General features: G+C 42.7%; 1 protein-coding gene across 5 annotated transcripts in view; it reads right to left on the reverse strand.

The window, feature by feature from the left end:
* The window catches only part of MNAT1 (MNAT1 component of CDK activating kinase), a 454,734-nt gene that overhangs the window by 74,633 nt on the left and 355,269 nt on the right, over positions 1-24,832 (reverse strand). For 2 of the 5 annotated variants that reach the window (XM_069950808.1, XM_069950811.1), the window contains 4 exons: positions 19,224-19,308; positions 18,081-18,320; positions 13,131-13,345; positions 5,755-5,810 (listed from right to left, as the gene is read on the reverse strand). In XM_069950808.1, the coding sequence (XP_069806909.1) occupies positions 5,755-5,810; positions 13,131-13,196 (122 nt within the window). In that variant the 5' untranslated portion in view covers positions 13,197-13,345; positions 18,081-18,320; positions 19,224-19,308. Of the gene's footprint in view, positions 1-5,754; positions 5,811-13,130; positions 13,351-18,080; positions 18,321-19,223; positions 19,309-24,832 lie in introns of all 5 variants that reach the window. The other 3 variants (XM_069950809.1, XM_069950810.1, XM_069950812.1) reach the window with 3 other exon arrangements.

Below are 24,832 nucleotides of genomic sequence, written 5' to 3' on the forward strand. Positions count from 1 at the left end.
TAGTCAGTAACAAATACATGCATGTGAATGTAAAAAAAAAAAAACTATATAGAATATGTAAATGGGTACACAAAACAACCATAACAGGTAAGAAGATTACTTCACAGAGTATTTCAGTAACCAGTATACTTGTGTGTGTTGCAGAAGTTCCTAGAATAAAAAGGGGGGAAAAAAGTGCCCCAATGTACAACATGTGTCTTATCAGCTGATGTATGTCCTGCAGGAAGTGGGGTATTCTTTCCAGTCACAAGAGCAGGAGAAGGTTTCTATGTGGATTTGCTACTGCTCTCAACTGTACCTGTCACAGACAGAGGTGGCAGCAAAGAGCACTGTGTCAGACTGGAAAGAAAACACCACTTCCCGCAGGACATACAGCAGCTAATAAGTACTGGAAGACCTGAGATTTTTTTATTTTTTATTTAAAGTTTTATTATTTTAAGCAAACATACAAAAAAAAAAAAAAGTCAAACATAGAAACATAGAACAGTAGTTAAGGATAATACCCGCACACTTCAAAGTAGGAGTGAACATCTGGATAGATACAATCTGAATATAATATAAACAGAAAATACAAAAATATATCAGCGTGATGACCTGAGATTTTCTTAACAGAAGTAAACTACAAATCTCTGGCACTTTCTGACACCAGTTGATCTGAAAGAAAAATATTTTCGCTGGACTAACACTTTAAACCAGGATAATTCCCAGTATATAACTGGTCTTTTAGCCAGCAATCCTCTAGACAATTGTCAGAAGCCACTGTCACCAAAATATGTTCGCCAGTGCAAATCACCTGCACAAGGAAAACCGGACTCTACCAGAGCAACCATGAAGTCAACAAATACTCATGACTAGTATCCATATGTAATGTAAGTGAGCACATAGTAATCTATATGAAAACAGTCGATGACCATAGCCATTCTACCTCTCACACCACTTACGTCCTGCAGTGACGGTGGAAGACAGTCCCTTTTCATCCACCCTAGCAAACCGTACAACAAAACCACCTGCACTAACCAGCGGCTTACCTAATCTTACATAACCGTGCCTTTCATACACTCACAATCACACAAAGCATAGCTTCCACTGTACTGAATAATTGCTAGAATACATCAAAGTGAATGCACACACTATGTCTACAATGAGATCAACATGAAACAGGTTTGCACATGTTTGTTTTACAAGGTGTGTATTCTCTTTTTTTTGTGATTTTTGCACGAATGAAACACTGACTGGAAGCTGGATTACCAACTACATGTAACAAGACTTACATGGATCTGCTTGGTAGATTACATATGTACTCTTTTCTAAAAACGAAAGGCTTCAACATGTGCCGCGCTATAAGATACAACTATAGAAGCTGCGTGCCTTAAAAAAAGATTATTTTTACTCTAAAAGTTATCCTCAACTCACAGGATAGGGAATAACAAGCTTATCAGTGGGGGTCCAACTGCTGGGACCCCCACCAGAGTGATGACCCCCAGCTCTTCACAGGCTCTCCAGACTGTATAGGACAGAAATGGGAAACCTTTGGCCCTCCAGCTGCTGCAATACTTCAATTTCCATCATGCATGGACAGCCCACCAGATATGATGGGAATTGTAGTTTTACAACAGCTGGAGGGATGAAGGTTCCCCGTGCCTGGTATAGGAGGTTAAACTGCAGTTACATCCAGTGATTCACAGGTACTATCTTCATTCTCTTCTCCTCCTTTTATCCTCTATGGCTTAGACGGCCATGAAGATTCTTTTAAATATGACTCATCTCCATAGAATCTACTAAATCTTAGGCTACATATTTTTCCAACACATTCCCTATGCTTAGTGCCCAGAAAAATGTCTCTCTTGGGGCCTTGCATTGTGTGAGTTAGTAGGCAAGTGGGTTGGGAGGAAGAGTAGGGGGACAGGGTGAGGGCAGTTAAGTAGGTTATTCCCCCTCCCCATTCTATAAAAGCCCCAATTAGGTAGAACGGAGCCACTGAAATGTATTGATCCTATGTTTGCAGACGTGTGAATAAGGCCCCACTTTACAGCCCGTAAGAATTTTGGGTCAGAGGCAACTGACCCCTAACCCCCTCCACAATACAACACTGCAGGCATATGTGAGAATTTTCATACACCCTCATTGTAAGGGTCCCAGCATTTGTACCCCAACGGGGCCAGACAGCTTAATAACACACATTACAAAGTTATCCGAAGCAGAAGATGCAAACTGGAGGCACAGTATTGCAGAGGTCCAGGACTTTGTAGGCGCTGTACGGCATCAGTGAAGATACACTACTTGGACCGATGAGAGTCGTAGTGAAAATCTATATTTTTATTGCAGTCATTACGCGTTCTGAGGCTCCACCTCTTCATCAGATCAATATCTGATGAAGATATCAGATATTGATCTGATGAAGAGGCGGAGCCTCGGTCTTATCGGTCCAAGTAGTGTATCTTCACTGATGCCGTACAGCGCCTAAAAAGTCCTGGACCTCTGCAATACTGTGCCTCCAGTTTGCATCTTCTGCTTCGGATACTACACCGGGTTCCCCCATCTCCGTGGATTGGCTGCAAGTGGCATTTTTATTGATCAAGCAATTGGCGATGTCGCGCTCGTAGCACGACCACCCCAGGTGAGCAGCTTCTTAGCCACAACTTTCAAGTTTATGTCTAGCTTGTGGTAATGCACAATGTGCCCCCATGGTGTGTTTTTTTCACTCTAGACATTACAAAGTTATATAACTTTGTAATGGTGCGTTTACACAGACAGATTTATCTGACAGATCTTTGAAGCCAAAACCAGGAACAGACTATGAACAGGGATCAGGTCATAAAGGAAAGACTGGGATCTATCCTCTTTACAAATCCATTCCTGGCTTTGGCTTCCAAAATCTGTCAGATAAATCTTTCTGTGTAAACGCACCCTAATGTTTGTTAATTAAGCAAAAAAAAAAAAAAAACGCCGCACTGCCCTTTTAATTGCAAGCCACACCTGAACTGCAGACAAGGGCAAAAGTGGCCATGTTTTTCTAGCGCTTGATAACCTCTTTAAACTAAACCTTCCCCAAATATAAGTACTGGATATGTATAAGTTCTTTCCAATCCATAAAGCTACAAATAGATGTGCATGGCTATTTTTCCTTTTTGCTGCATATTTAATCATAATGTTTAACCCCTGAGCCCTGCAGCGTGCACCAGGAGTCAATGTAAATGGATTTCATGCTGCCTTTCTGCCTAATACTTTCTCTAACGTCACTACTGTGGTGACCCTGCTATTCCCATCCTTCAGTCTGAACACCGTGTACAGAGATGGGACGGCAGGGAACAAACAGTTACCAGCTTTACTCACTGGAAAGTCGCCACCATCTTTATAAGGCAAACATTGGTGTATAACACGTTATGGACCTCAACTCCTGATCTTCAAATGGACAAAGTCATAAAAACAGATGGCAAAAAGTGCTGTGTACGAATAAAACATGCTGCCTATGGCTGCTGATCCAGCGCAATGAGGATACAAATAGAAGGATCTGTGCTGCACGGACCTGGAGGGCGAATGCCAAGAACTATTGTTATACCTGCAAATAGAGATGCGGATCCGTAAAACTATGGATGGTGTGAATGGTCCAATAGCATTCAATGGGCCCTTAACTGGTCTGCAACTGCGGATTTGCAATTATGGACAAATTTACAGAACAAGTGAATAATCTGATTATTTACATTTCAGCTGGCAATAGTATGTAGACCCCAGATAAAGCCATCTTGTCTCCTTGGTTCTATGAGGTGTCACACTTACATGCCGATTTATATATTTTACAGTGCTCGCATGTGTTAAGTGACAGGTGCAGCAAAATTTAATTAAGTCCAGCTCGCTTCCCTTATTTCACTGAAATGAAGGAGTTTCCAATGAGAAGGGGATTATATATTTTTTTGTTTTTATTTCTCAATGTGTTTTTCCTGGTGTTTGCTCTCACATTTTCATGGAGGGAAAAAACATATGTTTCCTGATATAGTATATGCTGGCACCATTTTTGGAGCCTGTTTTTAGACCTATGCCATTCTATGAACGTCTCCAGGACTGCACATGATTATTCAGTAGAGGGCGCTCTCCCCTGCCTCTCAGTAGTGATTGACAGGATGGCATCTATCTGCATACACACCAGCCATCAGTTACTGTCAATGACCTATGTGGGAAAGGGCACCCCCACATAAATATAGCATACTATAAACTAGGAGTCTGCTCTATTGTTTCATCGCCAAACTACACAATTATGTTCTTTGTGCTAGGGCTACACAGTAATTCCCAGTCGCTTAACTCCATTCAAATGAATGGACAAGCAAATGACTGCGGCCCCACAAATTCATCTATCCCCACCCCAAATTAGCTATTTGAGGAAGTCTGTGTGACTGCTGCAGGAGTTTCAATGCTTTCAACTGTTCATACTTGCAATAAATGCAAGGTATTCCAGCGTTGTCCTGTCCAGATGAATGAGTGAGACAATGCAGCGATACCTTGTACCACTGAAGTGGATGTAACATTGAAGATGGTGCCACACCCGCACAAGTGCTGTGGCTCCTCCAAGCAGAGGTACACAGGGTTGGATCTCCAGCAATCTAATATAAACAGCATACCTGGAGGATAGAACATCAATTTTAAAATGCTTGCTAACCCATGTAAAATTGTAGTCAATATGTATTTGCAGACACTGAAAATTTTGAGTAAACTACAGTGAGACACCTTTAATGTCTTGTTTCTACATCGAACGCACAAAGTGCTCAATATAATGTCACAGGACCCGAGACTGTAAATTGAGAAAATACAATGAATAGGGGAGTTGTATAAAACTGGTGCTCCACATAAGGGTAGGTGCCCCCTGTCATCAATTACCAATCAGGCTTCTCTGTGCCATCGCCAACAACACTAACAAGGGAAGGTCAAGAGCTGAACATTCAGGGAAACAGAAATAAAAAGAAGATTGTAAAAGAAATTCTTTTAGCTCAACAGAAATAACAAGGTTAATGGAGTAACCGCTTGTGGTGGTCTCACACATTTCCATCCAATGACTTCAGGTTATAAAGCAGCTTTGGCATCTTTCAGCAGCCTAGTGTCTGCTGCTTAAGCCCGTTTCTGTGTCTTTGAAGACTGCTGGTTCAGCTGCTCGGCTTTATAACATCCACTGACTCAAGGGCACAGCAGCTGAACCTGCAGACTGCACAGGAGCTGGAACGCTCAGAAGATGCTGAGGCTGCCGGTGTGGTTTTCATGAGTGACGCTGCGCCTGGCACCAGCCGGACAGAGAGAGTGACCTAAGCCAGGAGGAATCCACTCGGGATAGGGCGGCACAGGTGTCCCAGTGAAAATGACAAGTCAAGGAGCCTCGACAAGAAGAAGACGTCAATAAGGGATTAGCAAGATGTCTTTTGGATGTATACAACAGAGAAAAAGATATAGCTGAACCACAGTCCTTTGATCCAGTAAAAGCAGTCAATGTCTTTTACCACAATCTATCACTACTTATTGGTAGTTTTACATTCCAACTTAGAATTTTAAAGTAGAAACATTTTAATACTTTTGAATATATAGAAGTACCTCTGTTCTCTAACTATATTGGTTCTGGAAGAATTAAGCAGTGTTTCCCATTGGAAAAAAATGTAAATGTGTTTAATTGGTTCCATTACCAATAATTCACTACAACACTAATTTGTCACATTGAAAATCACTTCAGCAATCTCAGTGATAACTGTATGTTGTTATCACCAGTGGTAAACTCACCTATGATCTGCGCCCAAAAAATGAATCTTCAGCCACGTTTCCAGGTAGCGGAGACACTAGAGAGGAACAGGAGGAGTCAGGACTAGAGAAGAGCGAATCCGATTTGTTTTGCTTCAAAGGAGGCAAAACTGATCCCGGATCATCTCCCTCAGGCTTCCCGCTCGGCTGTATGCTATGGCTGTATGCATGTTTTCCAGGCGGTCCCTGAGCAATATCCTTTCTCTGCACAGAGCGGGAAGCCTGAGGAAGATGAGCCGGGATCAGTTTTGCCTCCTTTGAAGCGAAACAAATCTGATTCACTCATCCCTAGGAGGAAGGGACAGACAAGTGGCATGTGAAAACGGTTCGGCAACGTTTGTCCAAGCCCGAAAGTCCAAGCTGAGCCTTCATTTGAGACATTAACACATTCGGATACCGATTCGGAAATCCAAAAATAACTTTCATTTGAACACTGAGGTACCTCCACTGTACTTACATAAGCACTAACACAGCCCCCTCCCCCATCTGTCAAACCACTTAAAGGGAACCTGTCAGTGGTTTCATGCAGTCTTAACTATGGGTAACATAAAACAGGCCTGATTCAAACGCCCGTAGTGCAGCCAACAATTGTGGACCACACTATGCATCCCAAGTGTTCTGCAATTCATGGAAAACTGCATACAAGATAGTGATCCGTGCCACAATGGTTTGCACTAGGACCTGTCTTTTTTTTGCGTCGTGTGAATGGGGCCATTAAAATGCATTGGTCCAATGTTCTGTCTGCAAATGCATCCACAATTACAGACAAATTTAGGGCACATTGATTTCTATTGTACTATTCACATTGTAGTTTTAAGAATCCTCAATCATTGCTGCAAAAAAATAGGAGTAGGACAAGTAGGCGATCACCCAACGGCTGCTCAATGCTCCGCCAAACTTGAGTGGTGCATCTGAAGGCCACAGCACACAAAGATAGTCATGTATATTAAAGGGATTGTTCAGAAAAGGGGGGGGGGGGAACACTGAAAAATCAACAGGAGAGGTGATCAATAGTTGATAGGCAGAGTGCTGACACCAGTGATGAAACCCTGGTGTTCAGCTGCTCAGTGCTGTCACTACAGTGAGAAGAGAGCCTGAAGCAGTTGTAGCAGCGATGCCAGGATACTGCAGCCTCAGCCCTTATTCACGTCAATCCTATTCATAGTATGTTTTTACAATAAAATTCACTATGTGCTCCAGATTTCAGAAAGAACATAAGGGTATAAAGCACCCCAAAAATTAGCATCAGAAGCTTCATTAGGAGGCAAAATCCTGAACTAAAATGTGCTGCATTGCAGACAACACATGAAATAGGGTCATTCAGGTCTGTATCCAGCATGCAGCAACTGCGGCACTGCAGACACTTAGAAGGAGAAGTAATTGAGGAAATTACATCTTGAAGGGGAGCTTTGCATTTCATCTCGCATTAAGATCTAAATAGACACTATTCACAAAAAGTTAGGGATATTTGGCTTACAGGTGAAATTTATGGAAAAAGTTAAAAGTTCCTACTCCAGTGATATTATGGCCTGGATGTAGGGCATTTCAAGGAGAAGTTTGTTAGTTTCCAAAATGTGACAGGCAGCAGGGGCAGAGAGAAAATATCAAGCAAGCATTGCTTACCTCCCCCAGTGCCTGTGACACGCAGTGTGACCAGCCCCAAGACCCCCACCAGAAGGCATTTTCCCCTCCGAGTTGTAATGATGTCATGACTTAAGGGAAAGGGTAATTCCTGTCCCATGCCTGATGGGCAGCCTGCTCAGCCAATCAGTAACTTCAGCGGCATCCTGCCACAGTCAATGACCAGCTGAGCGGGCAATTCATCAGCCGGGTCATAATGTTGGCTCTGCTGGAGATTCTGGAGCCAGGCAGAAGTCCCGAAGCTGTGATCCAGCGCTGGAGAGGCAAGTTAGTATAGCTTGTTATGTTCCCCCCATGCCCCGCAGTTTTAAAAAAAATTCTGTGACCGGACTTTACGTAGACTAAGTAGAAGCAGCAATGGTGATTTCCTCATCTCAAATCATTTATTGAAACAAAAGCCAACAACAGTAGTGGGTATAACCCAACAAAACATGTCAATGTCTCAATAACTTGTCATGTACCCTTAAGCATCAATTACAGCTTGACAATGACGTCTCTTTCTTTTCACAAGTGGCAAGACTCAGCTGATTCTATAGGTTTTCTATGGTTTTCAGGTCTGGAGAAAGTGTAGGCCACTCCATGCGAGGTCCCCCAGTCTCCAGCTGCCGTTCCCTAATAATGCCACCTCAATGAGCTGGAGCATTGTTCCCCATTAAGATTAAACTAGGCCTGTGTTGTTCATGTAGAGGCACAATGACTGGGTTACTGATGTTATTCAAGCAGCCTGGGCTTGTCACTGTACTGTTTGCATAGTGTAGAGCAGTTGTGTATTGGCTAGACACACCTGCCCACACTGTAAAACAACAACCATGAAAGGAAACAGTGGTTGATGCGTTGCGCTCCGCTTCTACACTGGACAAGGGGTCAGTGGCTCTCAGTGTTGTTCAATGATGAAAGTCGATTCATGCTGACCAAAAATGATGCCCAGTAGCGATGTTGGAGATGTCAGGGAGAGCGCTTTGTATCAGCCACTGCTGCCTTCGGTTGTGGGGGCGTTACAATGTGGGCAGGTGTGTCTAGTCAATACAAGACTGACCTACATTTTGTGAATGGTACAGTGACAAGCCCATATTAGGCAGGGTTTACACTGCGATTTTACAGTATATCCTTAAGGTATCCTTTTTTAAATGGTTACTTTTAAGGTACATAAAAACGTGGTCAATTACGTTTTGTGTACGCTATAAAAAAAAATGAAAAAAAATGCATCCATTTTTATACTTTTCTTATAATAGAAGTCAATGGAAAAACGGATCCAAATTGCACTTTTTTTCCCCCATAAAACATATACATTAAATGGACTGCATAAACGCAGTGTGAACCTAGCCTTACTTGAGTAAGATCAGTAATACAGTAATTGCACCTCTGTATGAACAACACAGCCTAATGTAATCATCATGGAGGACAATGCCCCAGCTCATCGAGGTCGCATTATTAGGGAATGGCTACTGGAGACTGGTGGACCTCATATGCTGCACTTTTGCCAGATCGAAAACCCATAAAAAACCTATGGGATAAGCTGTGTAGAGGCTCATAACTCTGTACCACAGAACCTTAGGGACCTGAGGGCCTTTAAAGAGGATGTACCACCTGGTACATATTCTTTCACCTAAACCCACTGATCAAACAGCGCGGCACGGGAAAGCCGGTGCCGCGGTCCGTTTTTCGGACTGAGGCCTGGTTTCCATGCACGGCGCCGTTCTATGCACCGGAACCGGCCGGTGCTCAAGCACTGGAGGCGGGCCGGGCCACCCCCAGTGGGAGGGAATTCGGGTTCCGGTGCATAGAACGGCACCGTGCACGGGAACGGGGCCTTGGTACGAAAAACGGACCGCGGCACCGGCTTCCCCGTGCCGGCGCCGTTCGATCAGTGGGTTTAGGTTAAAGAGGTGGTACATCCTCTTTAAGAAGAGTGGGATGCCATGAGATGTCATTGTCAAGCTGTAATTGATGCTCAAGGGTACACAAGTTATTAAGACTGACATGTTTTGTTGGGGTATACCCACAACTGGTGTTTGCTTTTGTTTCAATAAAGTGTTTGAAATGAGGAACTCACCATAGCATGCTTTTACCAAAACTCTTACTTTCATGATATAATATCAATCGAGTGTAAACTTTTACATTTTACCTAAATTTCCCCCACAAGCCAAATATCCCTAACTTTTTGTAACTAGTGTAGGTCACGCACAATAAAAGGCTATAAGCAAGTCTATACACAGTCTCTGACATACACCAAAATGTAGTGAAAACTGATCAGGACACCTCTTGTCTTTACATGGGAAATATCCCATTATTTGTATTGAGAAGAAAAGGCAACTATACTTCTTATCTACGAGTAAATTTTGAATAATTTATCATTTACAGTGTTAATCCTACGCAAAGGTACACCTAACATAGGCCTTAAAGTGTCACTATTGTTACAAAACACTTATGATATGTCGGAGAGACCAAGTTTTGATGGTCTGGGTGTGAATGTTTAGTGAGAACAAGCCGAGAGAAGTCTGCGCTCAAAGCAATTCTCCATGTCATATGATAAGACGGCCTCAATTATCACTGACACTGTCCTCTCTCCGCTCATTCTCACTATTGGTTCGGGTCTGAACCGGACCAATAAAAACGTTTTACATATCTCTCTGACATGTCCAAAGATTTTTGTAGCGACAGTGACATCTTAAAGAAGTTGTCCATCTCAAACTAACCTGTTCCCTATTCCCTATGTTCCACAGGATAGGTGACAAATAAGAGATTACGGGGGGGGGATCCAATCTCCGTACTCCCACTTAACTCCAGATCAGCCCCCAGTCTTTTTGTTTTGAATAGAGCTGCAGGTACAGCACTCAGTTCTTTCCAGCATCTCCATAGGATTGAATACAATTTAAAACTAAGGAGCCGGGGGGCGATCTGGAGATCGGTTAAGGGGATAGGGCGGTTGGTCCCTCAACCCCCCACCACTGCAATCTCTTACTTGTCCTCTATCCTGTGGGGGCAAGTTAGTTTAAGGTGGACAGCCTCTTTAATGTAAAAATAGTCTTACGGCAAGAAAAAGTTTACTCTAGACAGTGTGGAAAACATACACCGTCCTTCTGCTTATATGTATACAAACTTCCAATAAATTTTCAAAGGGTTTTAAATAAGCCTAGCTACAGAAAAATAGAGGTCAATGCTGACATTCAAGACACATCAGGCAACATCTGTCTATACACCATTAGGGTACATGGACACCACAGAAGAGAGTTTTCTATTTAGGACCCCCTGCCCCATAAGCCCCCTAACATTCAAACAATTCTAGATTTGTCATCTTCTATAGACAGCCATTTATCTAGAGCGCAGGGATCAGGAGTGAGGCATATATTTAGGGAAACTCAAAAAATGAAAAGAATAATTGAAAGGAGGGCACTCATCATTAAAAAACAATGGAGGAGATTTATCTAAGGGTTTTAAATTTAGACTGGTGCAAACTGCCCACAGCAACCAATCACAGCTCCTCTTTTCTTTCACAAGAGCTGGAAGCTGAGCTGTGATTGGTTGTTGTGGCCAGTTTGCACCAGTCTAAATTTTACACCCTGTGATAAGTCTCCCCCAATATCTCTATTTCATATCTTTATCTTTAAAATCGTCCATGCAGCTTAGAACGAGGACGCCAGCTCCAGCGTGATTGTGAGGGGCGTGACAGCTGTTTCACACGTAATTCGTGCTTCTACAGACCGTCTGTAGAAGCACGAATTACGTATGAAACAGCTGTCACGCCCCTCACAATCATGCTGGAGCTGGCGCCCTCGTTCCAAGCTGCATGGATGATTTTAAAGATAAAGATATGAAAAAAAGACATTGTTTTTAATGGTGAGTGCCCTCCTTTCAATTATTCTTTTCAATTTTTGAGTGTGCAGCTGCCTTTTTCCGGTTAGGAGTGAGCACCACCTTAAATGCCATTTATTCCATTTCCTGCAATTTTTTTCCATGGGTCTCATGTTAATTTTTTGGTAGTGCCAACCACTGTATTTTGCATATATTTAGGGGTTGTCTCTGATGCAATTACTTTCCTTTTTAAATACACATTGGCAACCCTGGAGACTTATCCGAAGACAGTATCAGTGGGGGTTATATTATAATATACAATACCATATGGCCCAACATCATCCAATCAGGAGGGGGAGGTTTCTGAAACCTCTCTGACCAGGAAGAAGTAGAAGTGCCCATAAGAAGCAAATATGGACTAAACTGTCTACATACAGAGAATCAAAAGGAAAAAAAAAGTATGTTTTGAGCGATTATCAAGTGTTAATAATGTGTTTATTTTCACATTACGTTGGTTGGGGTTTTTATGCAAGTACAAAAGAATAGCCTTTTACTTCAGACCAGAGGGCCGGCTGCTGCTTTTTGTCCAGTAAACTTTTAGAAAACTAGTAAGACATGAGAAGTTGTAATAGGTTTGGGGTAGGGCTGCTGGGACACCCACCGATTGCAAGCAGGAAAGAGTGCTAAGGACATGACAGTGTTGAGCTGATCTGTCAAAAGTGTTTGAGTCGGCAACTGAAAGACTCAGCATTTGATCACCCGTGGCTGCAAAAATTGCATGCTGCCCTAGGGCTGCCAGGAAAACATGGACATCTCTGCAGCCACCGGTAATCAAATGCTGAGTCTTTCAGTCGCCGACTCAAACACTTGACAGCTCAGCTCAACACTAATGACAGTCTCTAAGCATGTATGAGACTGTCATGACATTAAGACCCCACGTACTCAGCCTCCTAAGGAAAGATGAGCAGAGTGAAGGGGCAAAGCCTTCAACCGTGTCATCCCAACCTGTGCCTGTGTTTCATTATTACAAGCATGCTGGGATTTGTAGTATCACAGCTAGTCAGTGAATGCTGGGATATGTAGTATCACAGCTAGTCAGGGCATGCTGGGATTTGTAGTATTGCAGCTAGTAAGGACATGCTGGGATATGTAGTATTGCAGCTAGTAAGGACATGCTGGGATTTGTAGTATCACAGCTAGTCAGGGCATGCTGGGATTTGTAGTATTGCAGCTAGTAAGGACATGCTGGGATTTGTAGTATCACAGCTAGTAAGGACATGCTGGGATTTGTAGTATTGCAGCTAGTAAGGACATGCTGGGATATGTAGTATTGCAGCTAGTAAGGACATGCTGGGATATGTAGTATTGCAGCTAGTAAGGACATGCTGGGATTTGTAGTATCACAGCTAGTCAGTGAATGCTGGGATATGTAGTATTGCAGCTAGTAAGGACATGCTGGGATATGTAGTATTGCAGCTAGTAAGGACATGCTGGGATTTGTAGTATCACAGCTAGTCAGGGCATGCTGGGATTTGTAGTATTGCAGCTAGTAAGGACATGCTGGGATTTGTAGTATCACAGCTAGTAAGGACATGCTGGGATTTGTAGTATCACAGCTAGTAAGGACATGCTGGGATTTGTAGTATTACAGCTAGTAAGGACATGCTGGGATTTGTAGTATTGCAGCTAGTAAGGACATGCTGGGATTTGTAGTATCACAGCTAGTCAGGGCATGCTGGGATTTGCAGTTCTGCAACGAGAGGACATGCTGAAAATTGTAGTTTTAACACTAACCAGAGCATGCTTGGGATTGTAGTTTTGCAGCCAACTAAGGCATTCTGGGAGTTGTAGTTGCTGGGGAACAGTAAGACAGGAGGACACCCTCACACACAATAATAACATGATGGCGGCGGCGGGGCACTCACAGGGTATGGCCGCACACATTCACCATCAGCTTTAGGGAAGGGTTGCGGTATTTCGTGGTCTTGCATCTCGGGCAGCCCTGGTCATCCATCTCTCCTCATCACACTCCAGCTTCCTGCATGCGGTGCGCTGATAACTCCTGTCCCCCTCAGGAACGTCACCCGGCACATTGGTTCCGCTGATAAGCTGTGTGCGGGGCGGATCTGTGTCCGGGCTGCTGTGCTTGGGATAGGAATAAAAAAACACTGCAGCTTATGGAGTTATGTTGTGGGGAATAAAGGCCTTATTAACCCCCTGGTAACTGGGGGGAGGTCATCCTTACCTTTCCAGGGAACAATAAAGATACACTTTACACTGTACAATACATAATAATGGCTGTTTCTTACAGTCCTCCAGAATATAAGCCAATATCTCCTGCTATAGGTTAAATTAGTTTAGAAAAAAATAAATAGCAAAAAGTTTTCTGACGTTTAAAATAAGAGTTAAAGGGGTTGTCCAGCAAAAAAAAAAATTCTTTCAAATCAACTGGTTTCAGAAAGTTGTATCGATTTGATTGTATCGATTTGAAATTCACTTCTATTTAAAAAATCTCAAGTCTTCCCATACTTATCAGCTGCTGTATGTCCTGCAGGAAATGTTTTCTTTTCAGTCTGACACGGTGCTCTCTGCTGCCATCTCTGGCACAGACAGGATCTGTCCAGGGCAGGAGTAGTTTTCTATGGGGATTTGCTGCTGCTCTGGACAGTTCCTGTCTCCCACAGGGGTGGCAGCAGAGAGCACTGTGTCAGAAAAGAAAACAACATTTCCTGCAGGACATACAGCAGCTGATAAGTATGGAAAGACTTGAGATGTTTAAATAGAAGTGAATTACAAATCTATATAACTTTCTGAAACTAGTTAATTTGAAAGAAAACGATTTGTGCTGGCTAAACCCTTTAAATAATACCTGTCACTAGGAAAAAACTTTTGGCATGTCGCAGAGACATGAGTGTTCAGGCAGTGGCCGATCAGAGAAGCCAGGAAAAGTCTGTGCTGCTGACGAGGCTGAAGTTGGTTTCTTATTCGGCCAGTTTCTTATTCGGGGCTGAAGTTGGTTTCTTATTCGGCAGTTTCTTATTCAGAGGATTTTTCTTTTTCCTGTTTTAGCTATTATTCTTACAGAAAATGTATAATATTCATACCCTACCGTAAGTGAGGGGCCCTGAGGGGACTGGTGATAAAAATGGCAAAAAAGACCCCACGGTTGGCATAAAAATGGGCATGAAAGTAAAACCACAAAATTATTATTTAAAAATAAAATTGACTTTGGGCCACTGATCTTACACTGATATTACACAGAGAGGGATGCCCCGCATCACACCCAAGAGAGTCCAGCCTGGCCCAAAGTGGTTCTGGGTATAAAAACTGGCATCAAAGTGGGCACATAGCCATTTTTCATGATTTGAATAAGTAACAGCTGTTTTCAAAGGGTTAAATGAGTTTGGGCCACTGATCTCACACTACGTACACACAGATAGGCATGCCCCGCATCAGATCCAAGAGAGTCCAGCCTAGCCCAAAGTGGTTCTGGGTATAAAAAACTGGCATCAAAGTGGGCAGATTGGCATTTTTTTCCTAATTTGAATAAGTAACAGCTGTTTTCAAAGGGTTAAATGAGTTTGGGCCACTGATCTCACACTGATAATACACAGAGAGGGATCCCCCGCATCACACCCAACAGAGTCCAGCCTGGCCCAAAGTGGTTCTGGGTATAAAAACTGGCATCAAAGTGGGCACATAGCCATTTTTCATGATTTGAATAAGTAACAGCTGTTTTCAAAGGGTTAAATGAGTTTGGGCCACTGATCTCACACTGATATTACACAGATAGGCATGCCCCGCATCACATCCAAGAGAGTCCAGCCTGGCCCAAAGTGGTTCTGGGTATAAAAACTGGCATCAAAGTGGGCAGATGGGCATTTTTGTCCTATTTTGAATAAGTAACAGGTGTTTTCAAAGGGTTAAATGAGTTTGGGCCACTTATATATTCCTTGTTGGCTTTACTCGGAGATTGCTGGTCCAGTCACATGATGCAACCTTTCTTACAGTGATGTCCTACTTCCTTTCATCTTCTTGGGTATGGTGACGTCAGCACTTGGGGGCAAAGCCATCTCTCGTACCCAGAATGGCCTTCCTACACGTGCGCAGTGCGATCATTAGTATTGCAGCATGCATCTGCTAATCCCACTGGGTACAGGGACATCAATGCTCCCGTAATCAGGTTCTGCTGGCTACAAGGGCGGTCTTACTGGCTACAAAGGAGACCTATATGGCTACAAGGGGACCCTGACATTGCAGGCAACACATAGGACAAATATATTTCAATGGCCCTGTTCACACATCTGTACAAGTGTTCAGGTCCACGTCCCGCGCTACAAAAAAATAAAGGATAGATTATAGTGCGGACTTGCATTTGCGGCACGAATCAGTGTCTTCTACATAGTGCTCCGTAAACTGCGTAGCACTGTTACTGCACATTCATAGTGCGGTCCACCATTACAGGTCCGTATTCACTGGCTGAACAATGGATGTGTGAATGAGGCCTAACATAGCCTAAAGCAGACCTGTCAGCAGAAAACATTGCTGCAGGTATTGTTATTATAGAAATGTATTCAGGGTTAGCCGAGAAATGTTTAATAAGACGAGATGGGACAGCGAATTCTGGGATCCTGTTATGCTGACAAATGCCTCCTGAGTACTTTAGCCCTGTTTGCTTAAAGGGATAGTGCGGCGCTAAACATTTATTCACAAAATACCCAGAACCACTTTGGGCCAGGCTGGACTCTCTTGGGTATGATGCGGGGCATCCCTCTCTGTGTAATATCAATGTGAGATCAGTGGCCCAAACTCATTTAACCCTTTGAAAATAGCTGTTACTTATTCAAATCATGAAAAATGGCTATGTGCCCACTTTGATGCCAGTTTTTATACCCAGAACCACTTTGGGCCAGGCTGGACTCTCTTGGATCTGATGCGGGGCATCCCTCTCTGTGCAATATCAATGTGAGATCCGTGGCCCAAACTCATTTAACCCTTTGAAAACAGCTGTTACTTATTCAAATTAAGAAAAAATGCCAATCTGCCCACTTTGATGCCAGTTTTTATACCCAGAACCACTTTGGGCCAGGCTGGACTCTCTTGGGTATGATGCGGGGCATCCCTTTCTGTGCAATATCAATGTGAGATCCGTGGCCCAAACTCATTTAACCCTTTGAAAATAGCTGTTACTTATTCAAATTAGGAAAAAATGCCAATCTGCCCACTTTGATGCCAGTTTTTATACCCAGAACCACTTTGGGCCAGGCTGGACTCTCTTGGTTGTGATGCGGGGCATCCCTCTCTGTGTATTATCAGTGTGAGATCAGTGGCCCAAACTCATTTAACCCTTTGAAAATAGCTGTTAATTATTCAAATCATGAAAAATGGCTATGTGCCCACTTTGATGCCAGTTTTTATACCCAGAACCACTTTGGGCCAGGCTGGACTCTCTTGGGTATGATGCGGGGGATCCCTCTCTGTGTAATATCAATGTGAGATCAGTGGCCCAAACTCATTTAACCCTTTGAAAATAGCTGTTACTTATTCAAATCATGAAAAATGGCTATGTGCCCACTTTGATGCCAGTTTTTATACCCAGAACCACTTTGGGCCAGGCTGGACTCTCTTGGGTATGATGCAGGGCATCCCTCTCTGTGTATTATCAGTGTGAGATCAGTGACCCAAACTCATTTAACCCTTTGAAAACAGCTGTTACTTATTCAAATTAGGAAAAAATGCCAATCTGCCCACTTTGATGCCAGTTTTTATACCCAGAACCACTTTGGGCCAGGCTGGACTCTCTTGGGTATGATGCGGGGGATCCCTCTCTGTGTATTATCAGTGTGAGATCAGTGGCCCAAACTCATTTAACCCTATGAAAATACCTGTTACTTATTCAAATCATGAAAAATGGCTATGTGCCCACTTTGATGCCAGTTTTTATACCCAGAACCACTTTGGGCCAGGCTGGACTCTCTTGGATGTGATGCGGGGGATCCCTCTCTGTGTATTATCAGTGTGAGATCAGTGGCCCAAACTCATTTAACCCTTTGAAAATACCTGTTACTTATTCAAATCATGAAAAATGGCTATGTGCCCACTTTGATGCCAGTTTTTATACCCAGAACCACTTTGGGCCAGGCTGGACTCTCTTGGGTGTGATGCGGGGCATCCCTCTCTGTGTATTATCAGTGTGAGATCAGTGGCCCAAAGTCAATTTTATTTTTAAATAATAATTTTGTGGTTTTACTTTCATGCCCATGTTTATGCCAACCGTGGGGTCTTTTTTGCCATTTTTATCACCAGTCCTCTCAGGGCCCCTCACTTACGGTAGGGTATGAATATTATACATTTTCTGTAAGAATAATAGCTAAAACAGGAAAAAGAAAAATCCTCTGAATAAGAAACTGCCGAATAAGAAACCAACTTCAGCCCCGAATAAGAAACTGGCCGAATAAGAAACCAACTTCAGCCTCGTGTGCTGCTGTGCGTTCCTCTTCCAGCTCTGTGCCACTGCAACCTGGACGACCCCATAGTCTTATATTATGTGGCCATCCGAGGGAGAGAACATGATGCACAGGACTTCTCCCGGCTCATTTTTTTAATCAGTCATGGTCTGAACACTCAGACCCCAATCGATCAAAACTTTTGACATGTCTCTGTGACATAGAAGGAAGGAGATCCAACAACATCCATAGTATGGTTTTCAACACTTTATTAGCATAGCCGGGCACAAAACATGCAACATTTTAAAGTCCAATTGGTTCTTTATTAAACATTCTTCATAAAGACCAATGTTGGGTCCAAACGTTGCATGTTCTGTACCTGGCTACCATACTATGAATGCTGTTGGATCTCCTTCCTTTCACACCTACCATTGGGACAGTAGGTTTTTCCAGTGTGCATCCATCCTCTATTTCTGAGCAACTTCGGGATCCTGATCTCCGGCAGATGTGGAAACTAGAGATGAGCAGACTTTTCGGATTTCTGGTTCGTGAGAACCAGAACGATCGGCGTCGGATTCCCGTTGTCTGCTCGCTCCGTGCAGCCGGTGGATACCTCCTAAGGAACGCCTGGAAAACTGGGATACAGCCATTGGCTGAATTGCAGAGGGCCTGAAGAAGAAGGGTCAACACTGCAAATATTGACTTGCTGCATTAACTCATTCTGTCAATATAAGCTTTTGTTACTCATAATATGATGGCAATTATATTTCTGTATATGATAAAAACATCTGACAAACACTCATAAAAACCAGAGGGCAGCAGATCACTGCAAGTATGTCAAACAGCGCCATTAACCCCTGCGGCGGGGGTTCATGGCACTGAGTTTGACATACTTGCAGCAGAATGACAATCCCGCTGTGAGTATGTCAGCCCATTGCGGTGAATGGGCAAGCATCCGCAGCGCATATCGCTGCGAAGTCACAGCAAGAAATCCTCTGCGGATACGTTGTGTGTGAAACTACCCTCAAACTGTCTGGACAACATGTCAAAAGTTTTTACAAATGATATTAAAAATGCCATCTCTTTCCGTATGCCTATAATTTTAGAGCCAAATGACATGATCATTATTTGCGGCCATCATTACAGATAGCTGGCCGTCATTTGCAGCTACAGTATAAAATGGTCATGATTTTTACCTGGTGGGAACACAGCCTAGAGAGGTGTTCCATCTAGTTAAGATGGCGCCCTCACCAACCAGCCTGCTTGCAATTTCCAGAGGTGGTTGGGAAGCCAAAAAAAGCTGAGTGGACTGTTTCACGCAATTTATGTAACTCCAGTTGACTTTTTCATGGCTTTATATTCGGGGGCACATACGACTATCACTTTTTTTATTTTGAGGTACAGTCAAATGCAGAGCATAACCTGGACGTTTGGTAAGTTTGCTCAACAATAGTGTTGGGTGTTAAAAATTTGTTTTAGGTTCTTGGGCAGTGTTTTTTTTTTAAACTCAAACTTTACAGTACAGTAGATTATGCAAAGGGATTTAGTGGGGGAAAAAAAAAAAAACCTTACCTGGCATCCTGTGTAATACATAGAAGTCTTGGATCTTTATAGCCATCGTCTGGAGAGTTGATGGGGTTCCAAAACAAGAGATTTCCTATTAATAAATCAAAATATTTGTATATCTGAAAACTATTTTATTTATTTATTCAATTTATTTATTTATTTTAAAGCAAAAAAAAAAAAACCTCCTCTTAGATTACTATAAAGAACTCTGGAAAAAAAGAGCAAGAAGGACCAATATTTGTACTAGGGATTATAGGCCTGTAATCTCCCTGGTGCTTGATTCTGACTGAAGTCGGTGAATGCCATTAGGTCTTCAAGGCAAGAAAAGGCCAACGTCAGAATCCTAAGCAAACAGGAAATGGTAATCCTAAAACAGGCTGATCAACATAGTAGAGCTGGGCAAGAAACAGGAAAGGTCAGCAGTAGATTATCTGGCCACAAGCAGTGCACCTGGACCTGCGAGGGAGAGCTTCACTGTCAGCAATATTATATTTTATGTAAAATCATTATTTGCAGATATTGTTGATCGACAATTGCTAGGACGTATAGACACTTGTTAACACAGATTTCTGCCACTTATTTTGTAGGTTCTGACACAAGTTCAGTGACATTTGACATCAAGAATATCACGGCAATGGCATTACTCTAAAGCTAAGTGGAACCAACAAAGTAAAAACATGGAAAAATTTGCAGATTTGCAAGTTAACTATGTCAGTTGAGATAGGAATACTCCTTTAAGTATTAAGCAGGGAGTTAGAATAAAGTAAAGATACATTATAGTATATAATATGTGGGTATAAAAATATCTGCTAAGTTACTTGACCAATGTAAAATAAATTTTTACATATTAGTAAATTTCATGTTAATAGGTGGAGGTCCCCATTCTGGACCCTCATGTATTTGGAAAGTATCACCCTGAAGGACCATCCATTACACTTCCTGCACACTGATTCCAATTAGCTTGGTCCCTTAGTCCTGGAGAATGTATCCTGTTGTATTTTGGAGGGTGAAGTAAATTACCGGTAGGTTATAGTGCAAATTCTTTATTCTACACATTTTCAGGCCCCGCAGGACACCTTTGAAGGGGCCTCCAAGAATCTACAGGCATCTGTTCTCTTGCTTTTGTCACATACACCCAAATGATCTGCTCTATGTCAAACAATACACAACATTGCTACATACTAATTACATCTCTCCCACCCCGGCAAAGGCTCCACAATTGTATATACACATGTTCTGTTTGGTAGATGCAGGCTGACACATACAGATTCAATTTGTATCCATCCTCAGGGACCATGGATCCTGAACTCCTTGTGATATCAAATACTTAAATCTATTGTGTAGGCTGAATGCCCTTTTGTTACTGGCCACATATGCTTCCTTTTGTCAAATGAAATGCTATCTATAAATGAGAAAGAAAGTAATACCTTGGAATTATCATTTCATAGTAGGATGAAACTGATCCACCTACCACCTTAGACTTTTATTGCATATTAATAGCATACATATCTCATACATAAAGGTTTCACCCAGTGTCGGACTGGCCCACCAGAGCACCAGAGGATCCTCCGGTGGGCCCCCAGCTTTAGAACCTGCACATACACTGAATGACATGTTGTTTTTCACTGGTCCTTCAATGGTGGGCCCCCAGGATCATTTCCTCTGGTGGGCCCCAGATACCCCAGTCCGACACTGGTTTCACCTGCACCCATTTCTAGAAGGGGATCCCTGACCAAGGCAGATGCCATATCTCTCATAGACAACATAAGAGCAAGTGGTGACTGGGAGTGAAGAGGAGAACAGGAATGGTGGGGCTGGGTATAATTTTAGAACAATCTGGAGATGTACCCCTCTTCTGGGAGTCCCTTTTTTACACGAGTCTAATGTATGGTTTAATAATGTGTAACCAGAATTATGAGCGTAACAATAGCCATAGCTGCTCCAATAAGGCCTAGAGGATAAGGAGAACACTCAAGTGCAAAAACATTGTAACTTTTTGTAAGAAATTACTTTTGTAAAAAAGCTTTGTTTATCTAGGCACTAAATGTGGGATATCTGATATACTGTGCTATACGCCGTTCCTTAAAGGGATTATCCTAATAATAAAAGTTATGTTCTATAGATATGTAGCTGATTGTTGGGGCCCAACATAGAACCCCCATTGAGAACTTAGGTCAATTGTGTCCTGAGTGAATAGATCAGCAAACTAGGCAAGCTCAACGCTAATCAATGTTCAGTAGTCCATAGAGAATGAATGGCTGAACATGTTTGCTGCTACTCGATTCACTTGGTGGACCTCTGTTCTCATGATTGGTGGGGGTCGCAATAGGCTTGTGCATAGGGGTTTAGGGTTAGTTTTGCGACAACCCCTTTAATAAGTTCTCTCTATGCTGCTACTTCCAGTCATTAGGTGGTAATTTATCTTATTTTGCTATGGCACTCTATGAATGCTACATACTGTATGCCTCTGACTGATGCTTATACATGTAACACAGGGCAATACATATAGAAAAAAAGGAAAATGTGCAGTAACAGTGGGTTGTTTTCTGATATGTCTTTGCTGTATTAAAAAAAACTGAGTACATCTGATGCCAAAACTAATCTCTTATCACTTGTACTGATTAGAGATCAGCGCAACTTGAGCATTCTTGAGTCTGATCGTTCGGCATTCCGGTATTTAAATGCAGAATGATCAGACTTATGTTGTGTTTACACAAAGCGATAATTCGCCCAACTATTTGGTTTTTATAACAATCATTGTTTAGATGAATAAATAGTTAGAAAAATCGTTAGAAAGTTCATAAGAAAAATCATTATTGCGATAATTTTTAAGAGCGCTTGAGACAATCTTTGTAAGATAGTTTACACAAAGCGATCTGCAAATTTTTAGCGAATGACGAACGGCCATTTGAGAACATGTTGAAGGATAATCGTTCTGTGTAAACGCAGCATAAGGGTCCTATTACACGGATCGATTTTTAACTATTAACGACTAACGATAAACTATCGCAAACAAGATTGTTAATAGTTAACCTAAAATTGCTCACTATAGTACACAGAACGATGGTCGTTAGTTACGATCATTACTGCGATCGTTTCTATGATCGTTTATTCCTTCTGATCCCAACAAAATAATGAACAATGTACACTGAACGATTAGTGAACAAATGTGGAATTACAGTGAACGATTAGCGAACGATTAACTATAATTTTAGGTTCAGATCTAAATCAACGATCAACGACATACGATCGTTGCCTGCAATTACACAGAATGATTATCGTTTAAATTCGAATGATATAACGATTTTTCGCACAATAATCGTCTCGTGTAATAGGGCCATTAAGCATGCGCCAGCTGCACTAATCTCCAGTAGTGATAAATTCAGAGCTGGAAGGGGAAACCCCACATGTTCTCCTATCTGGTATCTGATCCTGCAATACAAATTACACACTGGTGCCAGGAATGTGTCCCGTGCTCCGGGCCGCCGCCGCAACCTCCCCCCTGCCCCCATGCAGCCCGGGGTCCATGTGCAGGGACCCGGCGCTGCCACTAGTTCGGCCCCTGGGGGCGCCTCACCTTCCTCCGCTCCTGTCTCTTGCTGTGCCGACCGGCGCGCGCGTCCCCGCCTCCTAGGGCGCGCGCGCGCCGGCTGTCTCAGAGTTAAAGGGGCAGTCCGCCCCTAATTGGTTCTTGCACATCACACTCTCCTATAAATTCCAGCCCTGCCCCACCACAGGTGTTGGAGCCTCTACATGCTTCCCATAGTGTTTGGCCCAGCCCCCTGTTGTTCCTGACCTCAGTCCTTGTTCCTAGTTCCTGTCCGCTGTCCCGGTCCCTAGTCCCTGTCCGCTGCCTTCCTATTGTTCCTGTGTTCTGTCTGCCACCTGCGATCACGCCTACAGACCTCTGCCTGCACTATCTCCTGCCTACTGCTCCTGCCACGCCTCGCCTGCCGTCACTAGCAACCGAGCCAGGGGTAGCGACCTGGGGGTCGCCTGCCGCGGCAAGTCCATCTCGCCTTGCGGTGGGCTCTGGTGAAAACCAGCGGCCCCTTAGACTCCGCTCCCTGGTGAGGTTAGTGCCATCGCTGGTGACGGTCCAGTGGATCCACTACTCCAGGCGGTACAGAATGACCCCTTTGACAATGGCAGGATTGGATTTGGCATCAGTTTTCATACCACACCAGAGGGATACTGTGCTGGATCACTGGGTATATGGGAAGGGGCTTTTACTTGGCTGGGCTTAAAATCTGCACCTTTGGAAGTTCGCATAGGCAAGCAGGTTGGGAAGTATGTGACATTTGTAGCTGTCACAATGACATTGTCCAGCTGTCCTGTCACTAAAGCTTAGCATGGGGTTTCTTTTGACACAACAAAGAAAGGGACAAAGACAAAGAATACCAGTCTGAAACACTTTTCATCTTAACTATTATTTATGCTCATATCTAAAGAGAGGACATTGATGCATGCCTGGAGTTTTAAACATTTGATTCTACAGCTATAGCAGTGACTGATCCTTCATTTATTACTGTGATCACTACATGTATTATGCATATGAGCTGTAGTCACCTTGGGGTTTTTTCTATTGATGATACACTGTATATATTGTGAGTGCACCATAAGCTTACACATTATTGCACATAAAAGAGAACCCATCATCAATGAAGTTTCATTATTCCCCATTTATAACATTGATGTGCTAACTCTGCATCCCTGAAGCTACACCTCTAAAGTTAGTTTAAGAACCCTTAATATACTTATTAATATACTAAGGCCAAATTTGGAAGTGACCTCTAGCAAAAAAAGAAAATCTCTGCTTTAAGTATATTGATATAGTTACAGCACTGAGTTTATTCCGCAAAATGAAAGGGAAAAAAATAAAATTATTGAAAAATCACTTAAAAAAACTTATACTGAGACTCTAAATAATTTGTGTTTTTATATGACTAAATTGAAAACAAGTAAACTGCAAGCAAATCCAGATACATTAGCTACATGAACAAGAAAACAAGGTTTATGGCATATGAGAAGATTACTGACCACTTAGATGCCAAAAAAATCCCAGGAATATGGATGACCTATCTATCTTCAAGGCTTCAAATCCTGTATTCCTGTCAGCCTTGATAGATGTTTTATCCTCTATACCCAAGAAGGGAGAGATTATTCAATCAAGGCTGTCAGGATGGAGAGGAACCATGATTCTCTGCAACACTGAAGTCATAGACCATTGTAATAGGAAATTTATCCCTCTTTGATGTTGGCATGGTAGATCATTTGGAAACATAGGGGGGAGATTTATCAAACATGGTGTAAAGTGAAAGTGGCTCAGTTGCCCCTAGCAACCAATCAGATTCCACCTTTCATTTTCCAAAGAGTCTGTGAGGAATGAAAAGTGGAATCTGATTGGTTGCTAGGAGCAACTGAGCCAGTTTCACTTTACACCATGTTTGATAAATCTCCCCCATAGTTTCCAACAAAAAAAAAGTTCTCCTTGCTTCCCTCTTTAGTAATTCTCATCTGTAATCCTTGTCCCTTTCAGGTCGATTGACGTTTTGAATGTGGATGAATGTGAATGAGGACAGATCACCTGCATGTACTTGATTAAAGTGTTTGGA

The sequence above is a fragment of the Dendropsophus ebraccatus genome, chromosome 13, assembly GCF_027789765.1.
Source record: "Dendropsophus ebraccatus isolate aDenEbr1 chromosome 13, aDenEbr1.pat, whole genome shotgun sequence".
NCBI lineage: Eukaryota > Metazoa > Chordata > Amphibia > Anura > Hylidae > Dendropsophus > Dendropsophus ebraccatus.